The sequence below is a fragment of the Canis aureus genome, chromosome 17 (assembly GCF_053574225.1).
Source record: "Canis aureus isolate CA01 chromosome 17, VMU_Caureus_v.1.0, whole genome shotgun sequence".
Classification (NCBI taxonomy): domain Eukaryota; kingdom Metazoa; phylum Chordata; class Mammalia; order Carnivora; family Canidae; genus Canis; species Canis aureus.
Genome location: NC_135627.1, coordinates 15,479,729 through 15,501,627, shown reverse-complemented (window position 1 = coordinate 15,501,627; position 21,899 = coordinate 15,479,729). Strand labels below are relative to the sequence as shown.

The 21,899-nt window shown below is 41.9% G+C and overlaps 1 protein-coding gene across 1 annotated transcript in view; it reads right to left on the bottom strand.

The window, feature by feature from the left end:
• The window catches only part of ABCC4 (ATP binding cassette subfamily C member 4 (PEL blood group)), a 246,477-nt gene that overhangs the window by 160,642 nt on the left and 63,936 nt on the right, over positions 1 to 21,899 (bottom strand). Inside the window, exons 5-8 of the mRNA XM_077855182.1 lie at positions 9,760 to 9,849; positions 8,388 to 8,551; positions 6,943 to 7,068; positions 5,065 to 5,314 (exon numbers count right to left, since the gene is read on the bottom strand). Of these exons, the coding sequence (XP_077711308.1) occupies positions 5,065 to 5,314; positions 6,943 to 7,068; positions 8,388 to 8,551; positions 9,760 to 9,849 (630 nt within the window). The remainder of the gene's footprint in view (positions 1 to 5,064; positions 5,315 to 6,942; positions 7,069 to 8,387; positions 8,552 to 9,759; positions 9,850 to 21,899) is intronic.

Genomic DNA, 21,899 nt, shown 5'->3' with positions numbered 1-21,899 from the left:
GAGACCCAGGATCGAGTCCCACATCTGGCTCCCTGCATGGAGCCTGCTTCTCCTGCTGCCTATGTCTCTGCCTCTCTCTGTGTCTCTCATGAACAAATAAATAAAGTCTTTAAACACAAAAAAGATAAAACAGTCAATTAAAAGAAGAAAATGCAGAGGGGTGCCTGGCTGGCTCAGTCAGTGGAGCAAGCCAAGGAATGCCAAGGTCTGTCAGGGACCACCAGAAGTCAGAAAACTCAACGACAGATTCTCCCTTATCGGGTTTTCAGAAGGATCGTGACCCTGAAGACATCTTGATTTTAAGACACTTTTGGCCTCCAGAAAGATGAAGCCACAGATTTCTGTTGCACTGAGCACCTAGTTTGTGGTACTTTGTTATAACAGCCCTAAGAAACCGACACACACACACACAAACCGACACACAAAAATACTGCCTTCTGAAAGCAGTTTTAATGTGCGTATTCTAGTTCCCATGGGCAAAGCTAACCCTAACCCATGTAGGAAGCAACGAACTAAGCATGTTTAAGTTTCTTAGGGAAACAACATATAAGTCACCTACTACAAAAATCATAAACAGTCTTCAAGTCATTCGAAATTGTCTACTATTCACAAAGCTACAAATGTGATTACAATACTCAACTTCAAAAGAACCGGTAAAAGCTGAATATGCAAAGTTTCTTCTGTGCAGGAAAAGAAAAATGTGTTCCTATGCATTTCTCTGAAAGACCCAGCTACTTGAGGCATGGCCTGCTCACGCATTCCTCACTCATCTGGGCTCGCTGCCCACGCCTGTGTCAGCGAAGTCTTGGATATCCCCAAAAGAAGCCAACAGACCATATGGCGGGTTCAACGGAATCTGACCACTGACTACATCACTACAGTTTTACAGAGTATGAGTTAACACAGCAACAAACAAAAAGTTTTACGAGTTATGAATCTTGCCTAGACAGAATAAAATTCCAATTTTTTACCATAAAATTATTAACAAGACATAAAGTTCAATATTCAGTACATGCATATTAGAATAGAAATTCCACCACCATCAAGAAAAGAAAGAAAAGGGGACACCTCTGTAGCTCAGTGGTTGAGTGTCTGCCTTAGGCTCAGGGCAGGATCCTGGGGTCCCAGGATCTAGTCCCACATCGGGCTTCCTGCATGGAGCCTGCTTCTCCCTTTGCCTGTGTCTCTGCCTCTCTCTCTCTGTCTCTCATGAATAAATAAAAAAAATATTTTTTAAAAAAAGAAAAGGAAAACTATGCACAAAGTAAGAAAATAAATCAATTGAGCATTTGTCCAGAAATAGGTCTGAGTGGAGAAAGAAGTTACAGTCTCTCAATGGTTAAATGAGACACCATTCAACACATGAACAGCTTGTAAAGGTGCCAGAAGCACTATTTGGATTTTTCTCTAGTACTCAAGCTGATGAAAAGGCTGATATTAAATTACCATTAAAGCCATGAAGTGCATACCCAGAACAGGTCATGCAGGAAAGTATCAGACATCAGAACTCAAGCCAGAAAGATTGACTTCAGAGTGGCTGGTAGGCAAAAAGCCTAAGCAGCATTATGAACAATATAACCTCAGAGACACACTTTATTGGGCATAGACGTTGTTAAGACTTCCAGTGCTTTGAAGACAAGATCTTTTATAATCCTATTGGACTCGTCCAATGTCACTAAGAGAAAAATAGAAGGAACTTCTTAGACCTGTAACTTCATAATAAATCCTTCATTTTAAGTACATGGGAAAAAGGAAATTGAAAAGTGTATGTAGACGGGGATCCCTGGGTGGCTCAGCAGTTTAGCACCCGCATTCGGCCCAGGGCGTGATCCTAGAGTTCCAGGATTGAGTCCCACATCGGGCCCCCTACATGGAGCCTGCTTCTCCCTCTGCCTTTCTCTCTGTGTATCTTTCAAGAATAAATAAATAAAAATAGAAAGAAGAAAGAAGAAAGAAGAGGGAAGAGGGAAGAGGGAAGAGGGAAGAGGAAAGAGGAAAGAGGAAAGAGGAAAGAGGAAAGAGGAAAGAGGAAAGAGGAAAGAGGAAAGAGGAAAGAGGAAAGAGGAAAGAGGAAAGAGGAAAGGAAAGGAAAAGAAAAAGTATATGTAGAAAAGAAGATACTACGCTAGACAGCCCACATGAGAATTTAGCCCAGAGCTGCAGACCATAGAACCATCTTGAAGGGGGAGGTCTGCTGGATTTAGCTCCTACAGCTAACAAACACAAGCTCTTTGGAAATCATGCCTGCGCTGCCTACTGAATCCTGGGCTGCAAAAGACACTGTCGACAGCAAGCTCCTGTATGCCAACACAGCTTCTGACCCTACAAGTCAAACCTTGCCTGGTCCTGACTACCTGGGGAGTGAACTCTGCATACCTTTCCTCTCCTGCTGACACAAAACACATCTAAGTGAGTGGCATGGAAAGGAAGAAGAGGGAATGCTGGATCAGTTCATTCTAATCATTACCTATTACCTCTGTCAGGGACCCAAGATACTCTCCTGAGTGGCTATCAGGCCTCCATCAATTTCAGCCTAATCCAAACCATGTCATCCTATTCCCGGACTGCCTTTGCCTTTTTCTTTCTTTCAAAAATTTTATTGATAAGAGACACAGAGAGACACAGGCAGAGGGAAGCAGGCTCCCTGTGGGGAGCCAGATGTGGGACTCGACCCCAGGACCACGACCTGAACGGAAGGCAGACACTCAACCACTGAGGCACCCAGGTACTCCTGCATTAGCCTGTTGATGCATCTTCTTGCTCTATCCCAGATACCCACCCCCATCTTCTCTGATCCAGTCCCCAGGCTGCAGCCAGAGGGAGCTCTGAAAAAGCAAAACCAAAACAGCTTAATGTAGTCTGTAGGGTGCTGTTTGCCCTGCTCAGACCTCCCAGCACTCTCTATTGTGCACCACTAGACATTTCTGGCTCCTCAAATACATGGACCTCCTTCTGGGTGCACCAAGCACTTTTTAAGAGCTTTTTTGTCACATAACTATCCCCACAATAATGAAAAGTATCAGCCCCCTACCTCCCCCAAACGTTTCCCATCCCCTCCTAACCACCCATAACTGTAACTCTCCTGGTCCCTCTTTCAGCCTTCCCAGGAAGCTCTACCTCCAAAATTATGTTTACAAAGCACCTCAAGGCAGCTCAGACTATCCCTTTCAACGACTAATGCCATGAAACACATCTTAACAGTGAGTGCCTTTGAGTATTTATTTACCCCTACTTGATGATACATGCATTCCAAGTAGGAAGGATATCTGCACATTATTATTCTACATACACATTAGCACCGCCCCAGGATTAAGGTAGGTGCTCAGTTATTTTGTGGAGCAATGGAATGAATCCTCAACATATGCCCCCTCCAAAAACATCCAGCATAAACCAAGACAGGTGTTAGCTTCTCCTCTCACCTGATTTTAGTCTTAACATAATCCTGACATTTTTTATAACTTGCTAAGTACATCCTGGCTTTTTTCCACAAGGGGGGCAATGTTCCCCACATGTGGCATATTTCCAGGTACATGGGCACACTTGACTAAGACACGGATACCTTGGGCTCTGCATGACCCAGGGAATCAATCTCCAACATGTTATAATTCAGTTTTAATAAGAACTCTAGGTGCTTATGATGCACTCAAGATCTAATTTTTTTTAAAGGGTTATAGAAAACAGAGGTTGAAAAAGAGTCTAAGATCTAAAAGAAAATAAGAGGTGCTCCTGGGTGGCTCAGTTAGTTAAGCATCTGTCTTAGGCTGAAGGTCATGATCCTGAGGTCCTGGATCAATCCCCATGTTGGGCTCTCTGCTCATAAACAGCCTGCTTCTCTCGCTCCCTCTGCCTGTTGCTCCCCTTGCTCGTGCTCCTGCTTTCATCAAATAAATAAAACCTTAAAAAAAAAAAAAAAAAAAAAAAAAAAAAAACTCAGGGTGGCCTGGGTGGCTCACGGGTTTAGCATCTCCTTCAGCCCAGGGCATGATCTGGAGACCGGGGATCGAGTCCCACATCGGGCTCCATGCAGGGACTCCTCCTCCCTCTGCCTGTGTCTCTGCCTCTCTCTCTCTCATGAATAAAGTAAAATAAAGTAAAATAAAGTAAAATAAAATAAAGTAAAATAAAATAAAGTAAAGTAAAATAAAATAAAATAAATAAAATAAAATAAAATAAAATAAAAATAAAATAAATAAAATAAAATAAACCTCAGCTTTTATGACAAAACTAGAAAAAGAAGACGAAAATCAAACCCAGAGCCATCAAACTTCACTAGACGTATTTTAATACATATCCAGCACTGTGGAGAAGCAGGAACAAAATAAACCAGACTTTTGTGTAAAGTGAGGCACTCAAGATCATGCCCTGTCTGCCTCACTGAGCCAATCTATTTTCATTTTAGGCTTATTTATAAACCTAAAAATACCTGAGGGCCGCATCTTGAAGATACAAGTTACTTTCCCTGAGCAACGTAGGGACAGCTATTTTGGAAAAGGAGGTAGTGGGTATGGTTGAGGGCAGGGTATGATAAAATATGGAAGACTTTCCCAGAAATAGAGTGAGACAGAAAGAAAACGTGAAAGGAGATCCACAGGCCTACTCAGAAACCACAAACCAGGCATCTATGAAGGACAGAACTCACCTTTTTTCAGAGAGACTCATCCTCACCCAAGGAGCAGGGCCTTCTGCAAGCTCTTTCCATCCCAGCCCAGAGAGAAATTGGTCTCCCCTCACTCCAACCCCAGTCTTACAGTCACTGCCCTAGTCCTTCAAGATGGCACGTGGGATGAAATCTGCTTGTGAAATTTCTGCTGCTTTAGACATTTTAACCACCCAGCAGTTATCACCTGTACCTCACAATCCCTGTGTCACTGCTATTTAATGTTGCCGGCCAGAAATGATCAGCAACTTAGCTACCTGTACTCTACCAAGACTGAGAGGGGAATACACACAACGTTCTTGAATGACTGCCAGGCTTCACCTAAGTATAACATGGTGACCCCAATTCAGAACAGGCATTTTGCTTAAAATACACTTATAACGTAAAAAAGGTGTTTGTCACCGAACCTTGATTCTTTGGATGCTGACGACTGATTCGGACACCCTCTCAATGGCCGAGGGGAAGAAGAGGGTGACGGTCAACCGCACAGCCCCATACAACGACACTGCCACAAACACACGGCTGGCTGTGATCACGTTGCCAAGAAGCACGTAGGTGGTGAAAGTCACAAAAATGATGATTTTGTTTGCAACGAAAAATGATGCCAAATTCATTCCTCTGAGGTAGGAGCTTCTCAGAATCTTGGAAATTTCCTTCCTGGCAAAGAGTAGAGGATAATGGTTTTCAAGGAAGCAACAACATCCAAGTCATAAATTCAACTATCTTTTGCATGTGGCTCCATTTCCAGGTAGAGAACAGGATTAAGACAAATCACTTTCCCATTTTATGGAATTATCTTACAGCACAGGCTCCAGGGCTAAATGCCAATGTCGCTCACCTCAACTAAATGGAGGCTTAATGTCACTCTGTAAAACTGCCTGGGTCACTCAGACCAGGTATGAATGTTCATTCAACAGGCAGGCATCAAATGACAGAAGTCTTGTGTTGATCACCTTGCTGAGGACAGATGGGCACATAGCCTGTCCCCCCTAAGAGCTCATGATTCATAGGGGGGAAGAGAAAATGTGTGCATCGGACAGAAACAGCCAGCATGGATGCACAAAGAGGTGCCTCCCTCAGAGCAGTGTAGTTGGGGAAGATGCACATGACTGATGACTGGAGCCAGGCAGTGAGATTGCGGGGGGGCGCAGAAAGTGAGCTAAATTAGTCGGGCTTGCTGGGGACCAGAGAAGATGCAAAGCTGAGTGCATTTGATGTAGAGGGAGATGCACCTACAAAGTACATGCAGAACTGAGCAAAGGCATGGGGCTATTCTCATGGCTCTGTTTCTGTTTGGCACAAATAAAACTGAGGTATAGGGATCCCTGGGTGGCGCAGCGGTTTGGCGCCTGCCTTTGGCCCAGGGCGCGATCCTGGAGATCCGGGATCGAATCCCACATCAGGCTCCCAGTGCATGGAGCCTGCTTCTCCCTCTGCCTGTGTCTCTGCCTCTATCTCTCTCTCTCTCTGTGACTATCATAAATGAATAAAAAAAAAATTAAAAAAAAAAAAAAAACTGAGGTATAGTCTGGCCCAATCTCTACAATCTTCGTCTTCTTGCAATGCTCACATAAATTATAGTTTCAATGCCACTGTCATATTAGCAAATAATATCGTTACTGTTTGGAATTCAGGGTATGAAGAAATACGTGGAATTTCATTTTTGTAGTAGAAACGCGCTCTCTTTAAGAAGATACCTAAATGGGGGTGGGGGGTGCCCCTGGTTGACTCAGTTGGATAAGGGTCTTCTTTTGGCTCAGATTATGATACAAGGATCCAGGAATTGAGCCCCACATTGGGCTCCCTGCTCAGAGGGGAGTCTGCTTCTCCCTATGCCCCAGGGAGAAGCCTCTCTCATGCTCTCTCTCAGATAAATAAATAAAAGCTCTTTTTAAAGAAAGAGAAAAGAAAGGAAGTAGATGGTGGGACACCTCGGTGGGTCATTAGTTGAGCGTCTGCCTTGGCTCAGGTCCTGATCCTGGAGTCCTGGGATTAAGTCCCGCATCAGGCTTCCTGCAGGGAGCCTGCTTCTGCCTCTGCCTGTATCTCTGCCTCTCTCTGTCTCTCATGAATAAATAAAATCTTTAAAGATAATAATAATAATAATAATAAAGAAAATGGTAAATGGGAGAGCAAATTAATATGTTGCATAGCATGGGGCAGGGTATGTTTAGTGTTTTAGTTCACATTTTAATGGGAAAACTTCCTAAGGCTCCTCAAATATTTCAGCAAAAGCAGGAGACAGAAAAATAAAAAAACATGGGGTAATATACAGAGAACCGTACCTTCGCAAATTGGTGATAAGATCCGCAAAGGACTTTTCCCAGGCATACATTTTTATTATTCTTATGCCAGTTATAACTTCATTCATGGTTCTGATCCTGACATCTGTGAAAGTTGCAGTCTTACTCCTAAGGGGACAGACATGAGAGATGAGCCACAGCCCCACTTTCCTTATCAGCAGCAGACACAGCCCACGACCAGGGATCAAATGATTCCCTCCAGCGCCTCTACTCAGACAACACAGGTGGCTCGACTCAAAATACAAATGGAAGAGACTTCAGTTTGGAAGGCAACAGTTCATCCCAATTCAAGTAGTATCTTAGAAAACTTGCAATAGGGACTAAGGAAGACACGAAAGAGAGTCAGATATAAATCGCCTGCTCCAAGAGGTCATGCTTGGGTAGGGAAGGCAAATAACCTGTGAATCTAACAATACTACAGTTGGTTGTGGTATAGTATAGTAGAACGAAGTACTGGGGAGCAGAAAAGAAAGGGCTGTTGATTCTAATTGGGCAAAGGAGAGAGCAGGAAAAGCTTCTGAGTTCTAGTAGCATTGAAATGGGACTCCAAGGACACAGAACATCTCTCCATCGCAGAGCAAATTCCATGCTGAGAAAACCACAAGGTAAGAAACAGAAGAGAAAACTCGATGTGCTTCAAACAGCTCATCATCATCCAACTGAAAATCTTGACAGTGACCCATTTCCAGCCTCTGGAACCTGCTTCATCATCATCAAACCCTGTATCACCAGCCACTTTTCTATCGCATATGCTGCTAGGACAGCTGGACATCTAAAGACACAATTGAGGTTGACCTTGCCCTTGGGGAGCTTGTAATTTATTGGTCACACTGAATTTAAAAAAAGACATGCACACATGAAAATACCTCTAACATAAGCATAACAAAAATATACGCTGCCCGGGGCACCTGGGAGACTCAGTGGTTGAGCGTCTGCCTTTGGCTCAGGTTGTATTCCCGGGGTCCTGGGATCGAGTCCCAAATCAGATTCCCCGAGGGATGCCTACTTCTACCTCTGCCTAGGTCTCTGCCTCTATGTGTCTCTCATGAATAAATATAATCTTTAAAAAAATATATTAAAAAATCATGCAGCCAGAAATGGACCGCTAAGTAGATACTTAAATTATACTATCATTTAATATATGTTGAAATAACTTCATCATATGTAAATTCTGCTGGAAGACACAACTTAATGAGGCACAGGGCCCAAAAAGCTAGCCAGGAGGAGCCAGTGGATGCCTTCACTATCTCAGTTTCCAGAGTAGCCCTCAGCTTAAGGCTGGAGCCTCCATGGCTAAGCCTGGACCCGATACAATCAACACAAACAAGAGATCACAGAAGACATTTGTTTTTCATCAAAAGCAGGGGCCAGACCATGGATATTAATAAATGCATATTACCCATTTTTTAAACCAGTGTTTCTCTTACCGGAGTGATGAAAACAACTTCCCAATGCAGCTTTGCAAGGGTAGAAGAATAATTAGAACTACCATCCCGGCAAGACAGGATATTCCTATTTCCATCCAGAGCAAAGCAGTCACTGCAATAGCTTGCAGTGGTCCTGCCCACAGAAAGTGCAAGAATACTGTCACCTTAAAAGAGAAGAGACAATGCTTTCTTAAGACAGCATAAACACAAAACCAGTGAGAACACAGTACAGAAACAATCTGCTCTGAAAGAAGACAGGAACCTAAACAGGGTGGCTCAGCAGTTTAGCGTAGCGTCTGCCTTCAGCCAGGGCATGATCCTGGGGTCCTGGGATCTAGTCCCACATCAGGCTCCCTGCATGGAGCCTGCTTCCCCCTCTCCCTGTGGTGTCTCTGCCTCTCTCTCTCTCTCTCTCTCTCTCTCTCTCTCTCATGAATAAATAAAATCTTAAAAAAAAAAAAAAACCCTCTGCTCTGTCGCTCTCGAGTGAATGAATGAATGAATGAATGAATGAATGAAATCCTTTAGAAAAATGGAGCACCTGGATGGCTCAGTTAAACATCGTACTCTTGATTTGGGCTCAGGTGAAGATCTCAGGGTCATGAGATCCAGCCACTTGTTGGGCTCCTTTATTGGGCTCCATGCTCGGTGGGGGGTCTGCCTGAGATTCTCTCTCCCTGTCTCTCTGCCACTCTCCCTGCTCCTGCCCTCTCTCTAAATAAATAAAATCTTTAAAAAAAAAAAGGGGGGGGGGGCTTTCCTATATAGCACTCTACAGGGCACAGAACTATCCCTCCCCACCAAGATGTCATCATATAGAGCAGGCCAAAGAATTCAGCCAGCAGGGGAACCTAGGTGGTTCAGTGGTTGAGCATCTGCCTTTGGCTCAGTTCATGATCCCCGGGTCCTGGGATCAAGTCCCACATCGGGCTCCCTGCTTCTCCCTCTGCCTATGTCTCAGCATGCCTCTCTCTCTCTCATGAATAAAATCTTAAAAAAAAAAAAAACAAAACAAAACATAATAATGGTAATTCAGCCACGAATACCAACAACATGTGCCCAGAAAGGCCACTTATGAAGGACTATTAGCAACATTTAAACAAGCTGGACAGGAACTGTCTGCTTATGCATTGTTGAAGTATGCTGTAAACATGCATTGTTGAAGTATGCTGTAAACACATTAGGAACACAAAATGCCTATCACCAGAAAACACATAGTAGTGCTATACCTAAATTGCACATAGAAGAAATGAAAATTGAATAAAAAGTATCCTCATCTTATATTCTACACCAAAAACTGGCATCAGAAATGCCGAGTTAAACCAAGGAAGGTGTCAGGAATGAAAAAGGATCCCTCAAGGGGGCAGCCTACCTGGTCAAACTTGTTCACGTCATTGGACAGCAGGTTGACAATCTGGCCGGTAGTGGTCTTCCCCATGGCCATGTTACTAAGGCGAAGTGCCTGAAACAGAAGAAAGGAATAGAAGATTATATTCCTACAGTGATATCATGCCACACTTAGAAAACAAGCAAAACGGAGTATATTTTTTACAGGGTCTTGTGTGACTTCCCGCAAGCACAGTGTTCCATGACAGCAGGGCTCTAGAGGACCTGGGCTCAGGCTTCAACACTTTTGAATGGTGGCAGCCACATACCACAAGGAACAACAGAGCTACACGAGGTATAAGCAGACTCTCCCACCCCATTTTATGATGAATCTGGACATGCCCAGAGGATAAAAAGATCTATACTTGGGAGTCAACTCAAGTAATTTTGAGCCACATTCTATGAAAGTGGGAAGGCTATCTAAGGAAAAAAATTTAGGAGACAGACTATACATCTGGACAGGGTCATTAATTCTTTTTTTTTTTTTTTAAGATTTATTTATTCATGAGAGACCCAGAGAGAGAAGCAGAGACATAAGCAGAGGTAGAAGCAGACTCCCCACAGGGGGGCCTGATACAGAACTCGATCCCAGGACTCCAGGATCACGACCTGAACCAAAGGCAGACGCTCAACCCCTGAACCACCCACTGCCCCTGAAAATATTTTTAAAATCAATTTTACATACAAATACACATGAATCCCTCATGCAGAAAACACATTATAGAAGTGCGTATCTGATAACTAATCGTTAACAATTAAACTAAGAACAGAACACAAAACTGATTCTAAAACTGATCATTTTCAAAAAACCTTAAGACAACTGCACCAAGAGGTTGCACCTGGGTGGCTCAGTTGGTTAAGTGTCTGCCTTTGTCTTGGGTCGTAATCCGAAGGTCCTGGAATTGAGTCCCGCATCTGGGGCCCTGATCAGTGGGGAGCCTTCTACTCCTTCTCCCTCTGTCCATCCCCAATGTTCGTGCACTCACTTGCTCTGTCTTGCTCTCATTCTTTCTGCACTCTCTCAAACATTAAAAAAAAAAAAAAAAAAAAGACAACTCTGCACCCATGTGGAATCACCATTCACAGCCTGTCACTGAAGCTGACAATGAGAACCACGTGACAAGATGGTGCCGACGACAATTTGTGCAAAAGGCAAAGTTCTTCTCGGCAAACCATCAGGATGACTTGTCATTTAATTAGCTATGTGACCAAGTGTAGCAATGGACTAAAGACTGATTCTGGATCCAATGTTCACCTACCTAGGTTAACAGCAATGCTGCAGCAGAGAAATTAATAATCTGTCAGAGAAAAATCAGTCATACTCTAGCTAGGCAAAAAAAAAAAAAAAAATCGTGTAATGTCATTAATGTTATTAATGAGGAAGACATAGCCTATAAGCAAACTGCCAGATGTCTGCTTCCAGCCATCAGAGTAGTCAGTACTGGACTTGCCCTCACCCTCAACTGTAAAACTATAAAACTGGAGGGAACCTATGAAGCCACTGTTTCAGGCACGAACACAGGCAGTGCACGACCATAAGCCTCCAGAAAAGGGAAATACCAGAGCAGAGACCCATGACCAGCCTGGCTTTCTGCCCAGAGACATTTACTGCCCAAGTAGAACTACACTTTCACTGAGGCAATGAGGAAGAGTTACCTGTTCCAAATTGCAGAAATGTCTGGAATTTGCAAGCCAGAATAGCAGAAGCGCAGGCCCCCAGAGATTTTGTACTGAGTTAGCAAATGGATTTCGGGGCAGCTGTGAGCTCAAGGGAGACTCCAGAGTTCATGCAAAAGGGCACGAAGTTTCTATCCAAACAGGATACAAGATCTTCAAAAGCACCTAAGACACTCCATTTAGATACCAGGAGGGCCATGGCTTAGTAATAAAGATCATACTCTAGAGTAAGAGTCATGTATTTTAACTGAGTTTAAATACTGCCACTGATAGATAAAATATCTGCCACTGATAGATACAGAGATACATAAAGTAGGAAGGTAGGTAGTCACCTAAGTAGATAGACAGATCTACTGAAACAATCTCCCAGGAATTGCTTATAGGAAAAAAACGAAATACGCTTTCACTAAAAGTCCCTATAATGTTAACCGTTAAAACATCCAAAATAGTAAACAGTTATTAAACATGCAATGAAGAATATGTGACCCATGACCAAGGAGAAAGAATACAGGGACACCTGGGTGGCTCAGCTGTTGAGCATCTACCTTTGGCTCAGGGCGTGATCCCGGATTGAGTCCCATATCGGGCTTCCCGCATGGAGCGGGCTTCTCCCTCTGCCTATGTCTCTGCCTCTCTCTGAATAAATAAATAAAATCTTAAAAAAAAAAAAAAAGCTAATAAAGGAATCAAAATTGAATCCAAAAACTCTGATACCACCAAAATAAAAGTGAGGAATGGAAACAAGAAAAACAGAAGAAACAAGTAGAAAAAAAATAGCAATGCAAAAAGCCAAAAACAAATCAGATCAATATTTACACTAACACTCTAATTAAAAGCCAAAGATGGTTACCAGGGATTAACAAAAGACATACCTAAATTGCTATAGAAGAAAAATTAACTTAAAATACACTGACAGGTTGAAAGTCAAAGGACAAAAAAATGATAGACCATGCAAACAATAGGTACAGTGAATGTGGTGTGGCTGTATTAGACAATACAGACTTTAAGACAAGGAATATTGCCAGAGATTAAGAGGGATGTTTCATAAAAGCAATATCAATTCATTACTCCTAAATGTGTTCGGATCAGGGTGGTTCAGCAGTTTAGCACTGCCTTCAGCCCCCAGGGCATGATCCTGGAGACCTGGGATGAGTCCCAGGTCAGGCTCCCTGCATGGAGCCTGCTTCTCCCTCTGCCTCTCTCTCTCTCTCCTAATCATGAATACATAAAATCTTTGAAAAAATAAAATAAAATACATGTGTATGGATCAAATCAGAGATTCAACATTTATGAGACAAAAACAGAACCAAAGAGAAAAATGACAAAACATCACAATCATAGGTTTCAACATCCCTCTCTCAATAATTTTTTTTAATATTTTATGTATTTATTCATGAGAGACAAAGAGAAAAAGAGATATAGGCAGAGAGAGAAGTAGGCTCCATGCAGGGAGCCTGATGTGGTACTCGATCCAGGAACTCTGGGATCATGCCCTAGGTCAAAGGCAGATGCTCAACTGCCGAGCCACCCAGGTGGTGTCCCATCCCTCTCTCAGTAATTAATAAAAAAAAAGTAGACAAAAAAATTTTAAGGACACTGAAGATATGAAACACACTACTAATCATGTTACTATGATATTAATGGAACACCACACCCAACAACTGCAGGACAGTTTTCTCGAGTACACAGTGAATATTTGCAAACATAGACCACTATATGCTGGGACCATAAAATAAATCTCAATAAATTTCTCCTTTTTTTCTCCAAGATTTTTATTTATTTGACAGAGAGAGAGAGAGAGAGAGAACAAACAGGGGGAGTGGCAGGCAAAGAGAGAAGAAGCAGACTCCTCACTGAGCAGGGATCTAGATGCAGGGCTTGATCCTGGGACCCTGAGGTTATGACCTAAGCTGAAGGCAGATGCTTAACTGACTGAGTTATCCAAGCATCCTTCAGTAATTTTCTAAACATAAAAATGTTAGACAGGATGTTCTCTGATTACAAAAGTATTAAATTGGAAATCACTAAGATAGCTCTCAGAACTCCAAATATTTGAGAAATAGCAGGATATTCATACAGAACCATGTGGCAAAGATGACTTCATAAGGAAAATCAGAAATATTTTTAAATAAATGAAAATAAAAACATAACGTATCACAATTTGTAGGATATAGTTACACCAAGTCTTACCAGAAACTTCTGGCTTTAAAAGTTTTACATGAAAAAGAAAGGTATGAAATTGATGGTCTAAGATTCTCCCTAAGATTAAGATCAAAGAAACAGAAACAAACACATATATACTCTGTTCACACCTACAGAAGAGCATCTAGTGTTATCAATTATACATCTGTTGCCACCCAGGAACAATCAGCTCATTGAGGGCAAAAAAGACTCATCATATTCGTGTACATAAGCAAAAATCATTGAAAAGCCTGCCCTTTATTGAACAATTACTACAACTCATACAACTGAATAGGAAACCACCTTACAAAGCAAGGAATTATTCCTATTTTGCAGATGGGAAAATAGGCTGCACATATTCATGGCTGACAGAGAACTCTAGGTGTTTTTTCTTCTAATGAAGCAAAATTACCACTCTTCATTAATGTAGACAATTTATGTTTGGTTCATGTCAGGTATAGAGAATAACAGTGTACAAATTAATGCATCATCCTTCTGCTAATGTTTTGGTTCCACATTTCCATGAGTTGACAAGTTATAAGAGGATATTATTTGGTTTATTTTCCCTGTGAAAGCAAGTTAATTCCACCATGAAAGAAGAAAAAAAAAAGCAAACAAAGAAACTAATATTTGCACTGTATATACCAGGCCTAGGATTAGTATTTTTATTAAATCAAGAGCACTTCAGCAGGAATAAGAATTATAATATTGGCAAGGGTGGGGACCACGCCATACTGAGTGGAGTCTGCTTGAGATTCTCTCCCCCCACCCCTGCACATATCCTCCCACTGAAATAAATAAAATCTTAAAAAAAAAAAAAAAAAAAAGGCTTGAAATATATATACCCTGAGAGATTAAAGATGTCTACAAAGGTTTTGCTTTGGTCAAGTTCACTGCATGGACATCTGTTAATATAAAAAACTGAGAAATAATTCAAATTTCTAATTAATGTTATAATAGAATCTATGTGGCCATTAAAAACACTGTTGATGGTGTTATGCAAACTCCCATCAGACTAGATATCCATTTATAGTTGGTTCTTCTCTGGGAAGGCATGAAAATACATCTGGGGTCAATAAGAGAACTGTATATACAATCTGAACCAAAACAATTTTAATCAATTTTTTAAGAATTAAGTAATACTGGTCCTTCATTTAAAAACGGTTTCAGGATCCCTGGGTGGCGCAGCGGTTTAGCGCCTGCCTTTGGCCCAGGGCGCAATCCTGGAGACCCAGGATCGAATCCCACATCAGGCTCCCAGTGCATGGAGCCTGCTTCTCCCTCTGCCTATGTCTCTGCCTCTCTCTCTCTCTCTCTCTCTCTCTCTCTCTCTCTCTGTGACTATCATAAATAAATAAATAAATTTTAAAAATAAATAAAATAAATAAAATAAAAAATACACGGTTTCTTCTTTATTTTATTCAGTACAAGTGAAACACAAAACCCAAGTATGCACACATAGATACCACTTCTCTAACAGTCCTTAAAAACAGAAACTGTGGTTCACCACCTTCATGATGCAGATTTTTCATCACCAATATGCCTCTTACTCAAAGACGACCCTCACTGCGCATGTGGAGGATGCTTCTCACAGACTGCCCCAGATGACCATGCCTTTGGGGGTTTGCATACAATATAACTCCATTCTGTTCCTGGATGTCAAACTATCCCTTTCACCAGTACCTACTACTGTTTCCAAACTAGGATATAACCTCATAATATTTTAAGTGAAATCACAGTGAACAGGCTCTGAATAGAAACTAAAGGATTTTCAGAACAAAATACCGAGTACTTATGTCACCTATTTTCTATTTTTGGTTTACTTCCTGGTTCATGGCCCTACCTCAGAGCTGAGTCTGTCAGATAATGTGGTTTCCAGGGACATTGGGTATTACTGTAACAGACGAATATGAAGAATATGTTTAGCTCACCTGAAGCAGAAAATTGCCTGTATTTTCCCAATATTGTTGCCTAGAGTTGCTTAGTAATGCTGCTACATCTACTTTCAAGACTGTGTGATCTAAAACCATTAAACTTCATTTTTATGGGGTCACAAGGTCAGCCTAATACCCTCTATCCCCATGAATACAATGGGTGACAACTCCGTAAAGTTAATCAGATTCCCTCTGGGGCTCTGTAGAAGAGATTCAAAAAAATGAAAACAGAAGTGCATACAAAATCAACAACCTGCTGTCATCAATAATCTGATAGCTCCATTGCCTTTTTTCCCTTTTTTTTTGGCCTGGTTTTCCATGGCTAGCACACAACCAGCACACCTGTACAGAAAGCTTTCTGCAAGCTGTGGCATTTACATTCAGGGATACCATTAGCTTTCCTTTAACTTCGTTGGCCACTTTTTCTTTTTCATTATACCATTAACCTTGAAGACATCTATTGATCTATTGAGAGTCAAGAAGGCAGACACATACAGACTTTAGTTCTGAGCAGAAGGGCCACAATGTGGACCCCAAGAACCACTTCTGTACCAGTGATATTTCCTCTGAGGTCAGACTGACTCCACATTCCTTGACCTTATCACCTCTAATGGCCACGAGTCCCTGAATGTGTAACGCTTCATGATGATAGTATGATCAAAGTGCAGTCACATCCCCAAATAACAATAGACACCCACCAACCACCACCACCCCTACTCAGACCCTTCCATCATCAATTTCTTGCTTTGAAATAGAAGCCCCATGTGACTGGTTTCCCAAATAAGAGAGGGGATAAAAGAAACCAACAACACAGAACAGTTGTGGCAAAGGTGAGCTGGTGGGGTGACAGGAAGAAGTAACAATATGGTAAGTGTGAAAAACCCACTGACAAGGAGAAAAAAAGAGAGCAAATACACACACACACACATACACACACAGTTACTAATATGCACTTCAGGGTCAGGCGACAAACTATCTTAATGAGAAAATAAAGATGAAGTACATCCCCAATAGAAAAATAAAAAGCTATCAACTTTTCAATATATCTTTTATTTTTGTCTCTAAAAACTTTAAAAATAAATTAAAAAGCGTGAGTATAAACTGTCTTCTCAAAAACCACATGCATACTAAAAAATTTATATATAAGGCCATATGCTTATATTTATATATAAGTAGGGCAATTCTATTTAGAACTCTTTTGTCTATGAAGCAGTTCCTAACTTTTGCTCATGACATGCCTTCCTTCATACCAAGAGTACAAGAGGGAAGCAATATGCCCTCTCCAAACTCATCCAACTGTGCGTAACTTTACTGTCAAAATGAAAGTGTTTTACAAATGTGGGTTTCCGGTCTTTCCTAATGTTTTATATTATCAAAGTATTGAACTTAAGGAAGTTGGTTATGCAGCACACCTAAAGTAATAGTGCATACTTCAGTAAGATCACATAATAAGCTGAATTACACATTCCTTTCTAAACATCAAGCTTGAGGTTTGGTGAGAAAATGAGTAAATCTGTACAGAAAAACATGATACAAAGAAATGCTATCGAACACATGATATACATAGCATTCATTTTTAGAGCCAAACTTACTAAAAGCAGCAATGCCTTAATATCTGTAACGAGTACATACTAAGGAATGAAGAGAAAAGTGCCCGGAGCATAAGGAAAAAAAACGCTCTCTCACAAAGCAACCCATCGCTCTCTCCACCAAATGCCACTGTGCCAAATCACCCCAGTCTCCTAACTCAGGGGAGTGATGTGGAACCAATAGCAGCTGGGTGCCGATCAGATCGCAGAGATACCAAACAAATAACCCTGGTCAGCTCAGCTAATGGGTCCCAGAGGGAGGAGAAAGGAAAAGACAAGGACTTCAAAATATAATCCAGACATCACTGCTTGTTCTGTGTAGAGTCCTCTCTGAAATGCCTTGCTTTTCCTACACAAGTAACTCAAAGTGTATTGCCACCGTTTTGGGGGGGGGGGGGGGAGACTGTAATGTTTTCAATGAATACTGAGTAAATGTAGAGCCTGCACCCATTCAAAAAAATTAAGTTAACCTTGAAGACATTATGCCCAGTGAAATAAGGTAGGCACCCAAGGGCAAATACTGCCTGATTCCTTTCACATGAGGCACCTAACCTGGTAGTTTCATGGAGACAGGAAGTATGATGGGTGTACACTGGTCACCAGGGGTTGGGGTGAGGGGGATGAAGAACTGCTGGAATAGGTACAGTTTCAGGCTTTACAAGATGAAGAGTCCTGGAGATGGATAGTGTTGATGGTTGCACAATGATGCAGAATGTCCTTAAGGTTACAGGTTGTACACTCAAAAATCGAACATGTGGTCAATTTTAAGTTTTGTGTATTTTACTGTGATCAAAAATTTAAAATTTATTAATTTAGATATGCCTGGGTGGCTCAGCGGTTGAGCGCCTACCTTCAGCCCAGGGCGTGATCCCAGGGTCCTGGGATAGAGTCCCATATTGGGCTTCCTGCAGGGAGCCTGCATCTCCCTCTGCATGTGTCTCTGCCTCTCTCTGTGTGTCTCTCATGAATAAATAAAATCTGTTTTAAAACTTTTTTTTTTCATGGCGGGGTGGTGGTGGAAACTGGATGGTGCAGTTAGTAGCCTGTGACTCTTGATCTCAGGGTTGTGAGATCAAGACCCACCGTGGGTGAACAGATTACTTTAAAAAATTTTAATAGGGATCCCTGGGTGGCGCAGCGGTTCAGCGCCTGCCTTTGGCCCAGGGTGCGATCCTGGAGACCCGGGATCGAATCCCACGTCAGGCTCCCGGTGCATGGAGCCTGCTTCTCCCTCTGCCTGTGTCTCTGCCTCTCTCTCTCTCTCTCTCTCTCTCTGTGTGTGTGTGTGACTATCATAAATAAATTAAAAAAATAAAAAATAAAAAATAAAAAAATAAAAAAATTTAATAAAACAAGAATTATTAACTCTTAAGACTGGGGGGGGGGGGGGTAGCCACCAAACAAAAAGTATAAGCCTACAGAAATATCTTAAAATGACAAAGAAATAAGCATTTTCAGAGCAACATATATAATTAAAAATTTAACTCTATTTTTTTAAATTAAGTATCAGCCATGTTTTCAGCATCAATCCTGAGGAAAGGAATGCAGACAGTTGTGCTGTCCATTCACTTTCCAAGAAGACTCCACATCAACCACTGTGCCCTGACCATTCTTCCCTACCCTGTCTCTAGTAGGGTGATTCCTGAGTTTTCCTGCTAAGAATCCCTGGGGTACAGATTAAATACACAGATTTCCAGGGCTTCTCTTAATTCTGAGGGAGTGGGTCTGTCTGGGATTACACCCAGGTTGTGCGTTTTGATTAATCACAAAGATGACTCAACAGAATTGCCTGACCTGCAGCCTAGCATAAGTCCTCCTCACCCATGATCTGCAAGGAAGCTGAACAGTTCCAGCACACACTCACCCTGCCCTGCAGTGTACACAGAGCTCTCCTAGCTGCAAGGCCCATAAACACCCAGCTATTAAAAGCAGGGAGCAGACAGCTGCTCTGACAATTGGCTGAGAAACTGATCGTGCACCAACCCTACCACCGCCTTTGCCATACATAATAAGCAAGCACAAAACTGGACAAAACTATGTGTCCAGGCAACAGGTAGTGCAAGACAGATTCCTGAGCATAGAGACACTCAAGAGGCAAACGCTACCATTGTCTTGGTTTTGGGCCAGGGGACCACTTTTCAACTGTGGCAGGGAGCTGAAGGAAGTTTTCCAAACAGTGCAGCAGCGCCACTGAGCTGAGGAAGCAGAGGTCAGGCTGTGGTTGGCCGCAGTAGCTGGCATCCTTGAGAACAAATGAAAGGATCACTAAAGTCCTGGGGTGAGGAGGGACACTGCTGTCAAGGCCTGACCTAAGGGATGGGCTACAGGGACGCAGGTCAAGACTGCCTAAAGCTCACCAAGGAGCTGGTGCGTGGAGTAGCAAGCAGAACACAGACACTGGAAGGTCACTGTAGGGCACAGTAGAGAAACTTTATTAATATATCATTAACAAGCCTGGCATGCAGCCCAGACATCAGGAAGACCACACCTTAGAATTAAAGACCAGTCGCTGGAACAGAAATTCTCAGCTCGAGCAATTTGCCACCACCTCCCAGGAGACATCTGTCAATGTCTGGAGACATTACTGGTTGTTACAACTAGAAAGATGCCACTGGCATCAAGTGGGTAGAGGTCACAGCTGCTGTTCAGCATCCTACAATGCACGGGGTCCCCTCCATTCACCACCCTCCAACAAAGAATTGCACAAACCTAAATGCCAGTAGTGCTAAGGTTCAGAATCTTTTCTCTAAAGCATATTTATTTGCTCTAGACTTATCCTGGAAAATATGAATAACAAGGCCTAGGAAGGACTCTGAGCTTGCAAGTTAGAGAAGCATGGAAAATATATCTTAGAATTCCCAAAAATGTAAGCCAACAAAGTATAAATCAAGCCTATGGAGCCTTAAAGCAACCAGCCAGGAAATGACCTTTTAACACAAAATTCAACATTCTTCCAAAGACTCTAAGAATGCAGACCTCCAATGTAGCATTCATAATGTCCAATAAATTTTAAGTCTTAGACATGCATAAACAAACCAAAAAAAAAAAAAACAGGAAAATGTAAACCACAGGAAGAAAGTAACCTACATCATAAAAAACAACCCCCCCCAAATATATAAATAATAAAAACAAATCCAAGTTGACCCGAACATTGGGTTTTTTAAATTTTTATGTTCACAGAATTAGAGAAATATTGATACAGGAGAGCTAGGTTCTTGTCTCACACAGTCGAAAAAATGAATCTTGGGGACAAAGGAGAGTGAGCGAAGCGATACACGTTTATTAAGTAGATACACAGAGAAAGCTCTCAGGAGTGAGAGGGGTCCCGACAGGGTTGCCACTGGGGGCTTTTAGTGGCCGTCTTTTATTAAGAACCTAGCCAGGGAGCCCACAGCCTTGAGATTCTTGTGCAATCTTGGTTTGAGCAGGGACTATTGATAACACCTTAATGACTTATTTCTTTGTGGTCCAGGGAGTTTCTGTGATTACTTAGTAACCATCAAAGAAAGATACTCCCTAACATTTGGGAGCTAGGGAGCCAGGTTTACTATTTTTCTATTTTTACTGTCTTATCTCTGTTTTCTTGGGATGGGTAGGAGCCTGACTTTGGGCCTTTCAGTGTCCTTGGGGTTTATGGGAGCCTACAGATTTCTCGGAGCCAGACTTTGGGCCTTTCCCTTATCTTACCCTGCCTACATCCATCTGCCCCTAACTCATATCTTTATCAATATGAGTAAACAGATCCTCTGCAGAAAAATACAAACTGCAATAAAAGAGCTATGTGGACATTTTATAATTGAAAAGTACAAAACAAAACCACCCCCACTAGTTGGGCTTAGTAACAGTTTGAAGTTATCAGAGAATATAGTCAGACTGATCAGAAGAAAACTATCCAATGTGAAGAACAGAGAGAAAATTGAATAAAATTAAGAAAAGAGGGAACTAGGTGACATTTTCAAATGGCCTGACATACATGGAAAATGAGAATCCAAGACAGAAAAAATGAGAATCGATCAAAATATTTCAAAAGATATAACGGCCAAATCATTTCCCAAATTTTTAGAGAAAGTATCAAATTTAAGAACAAAAAGCTCAGCAAAGGGCACCTGGGTGGCCCAGTAGGTTAAGTGTCTGACTTTGGCTCAACTCAGGTCATGATCTCAGGTTCCAGGAATCCACCCCCATGTCACGCTCCCTGCTTACCAGAGAGTCTGCTTCTCCCTCTCCCTCTGTCCCCCCTCCTCCTGCTTGTGCTCTCTCTCTGTGTCAAACAAATAAATAAAAGCTTTTTAAAAAAAATTCTTGCAAACCCCAAAAGGTATAAATTCAAGGGGAGTCACACCTTGGGTCATTATCAATCTCCTTAAAAAAGTCAATTAAACGAGAAAAGAAAAATCTTTTTAAACCTGCCAGAGAGAAAACAGAACCATGCAGGAAGGCTAAGACACAAAGAAGGAATGACTTCTCAGAATCTATGAAGACCAGATGACAATGAAGCAATATCTTAACATACTAAAAGAGAACTGTCATTCCAGAATACAATATATCCAGTCAGCGTATCCCTCAGAAACACGGGAAAAAAAAAAAAAAAAAACAGATTTTCAGATAAACAAAAAAGGAATTCATCACTTGCAGACCTATATTTAAGAAAAGCTCGGAGGGGCACCAGGGTGGCTCAGTCGGTTGAACATCTAACTCTTTTATTTCATCTGGGGCCATGATCTCAGGGTTGTAGGATCGGGCTC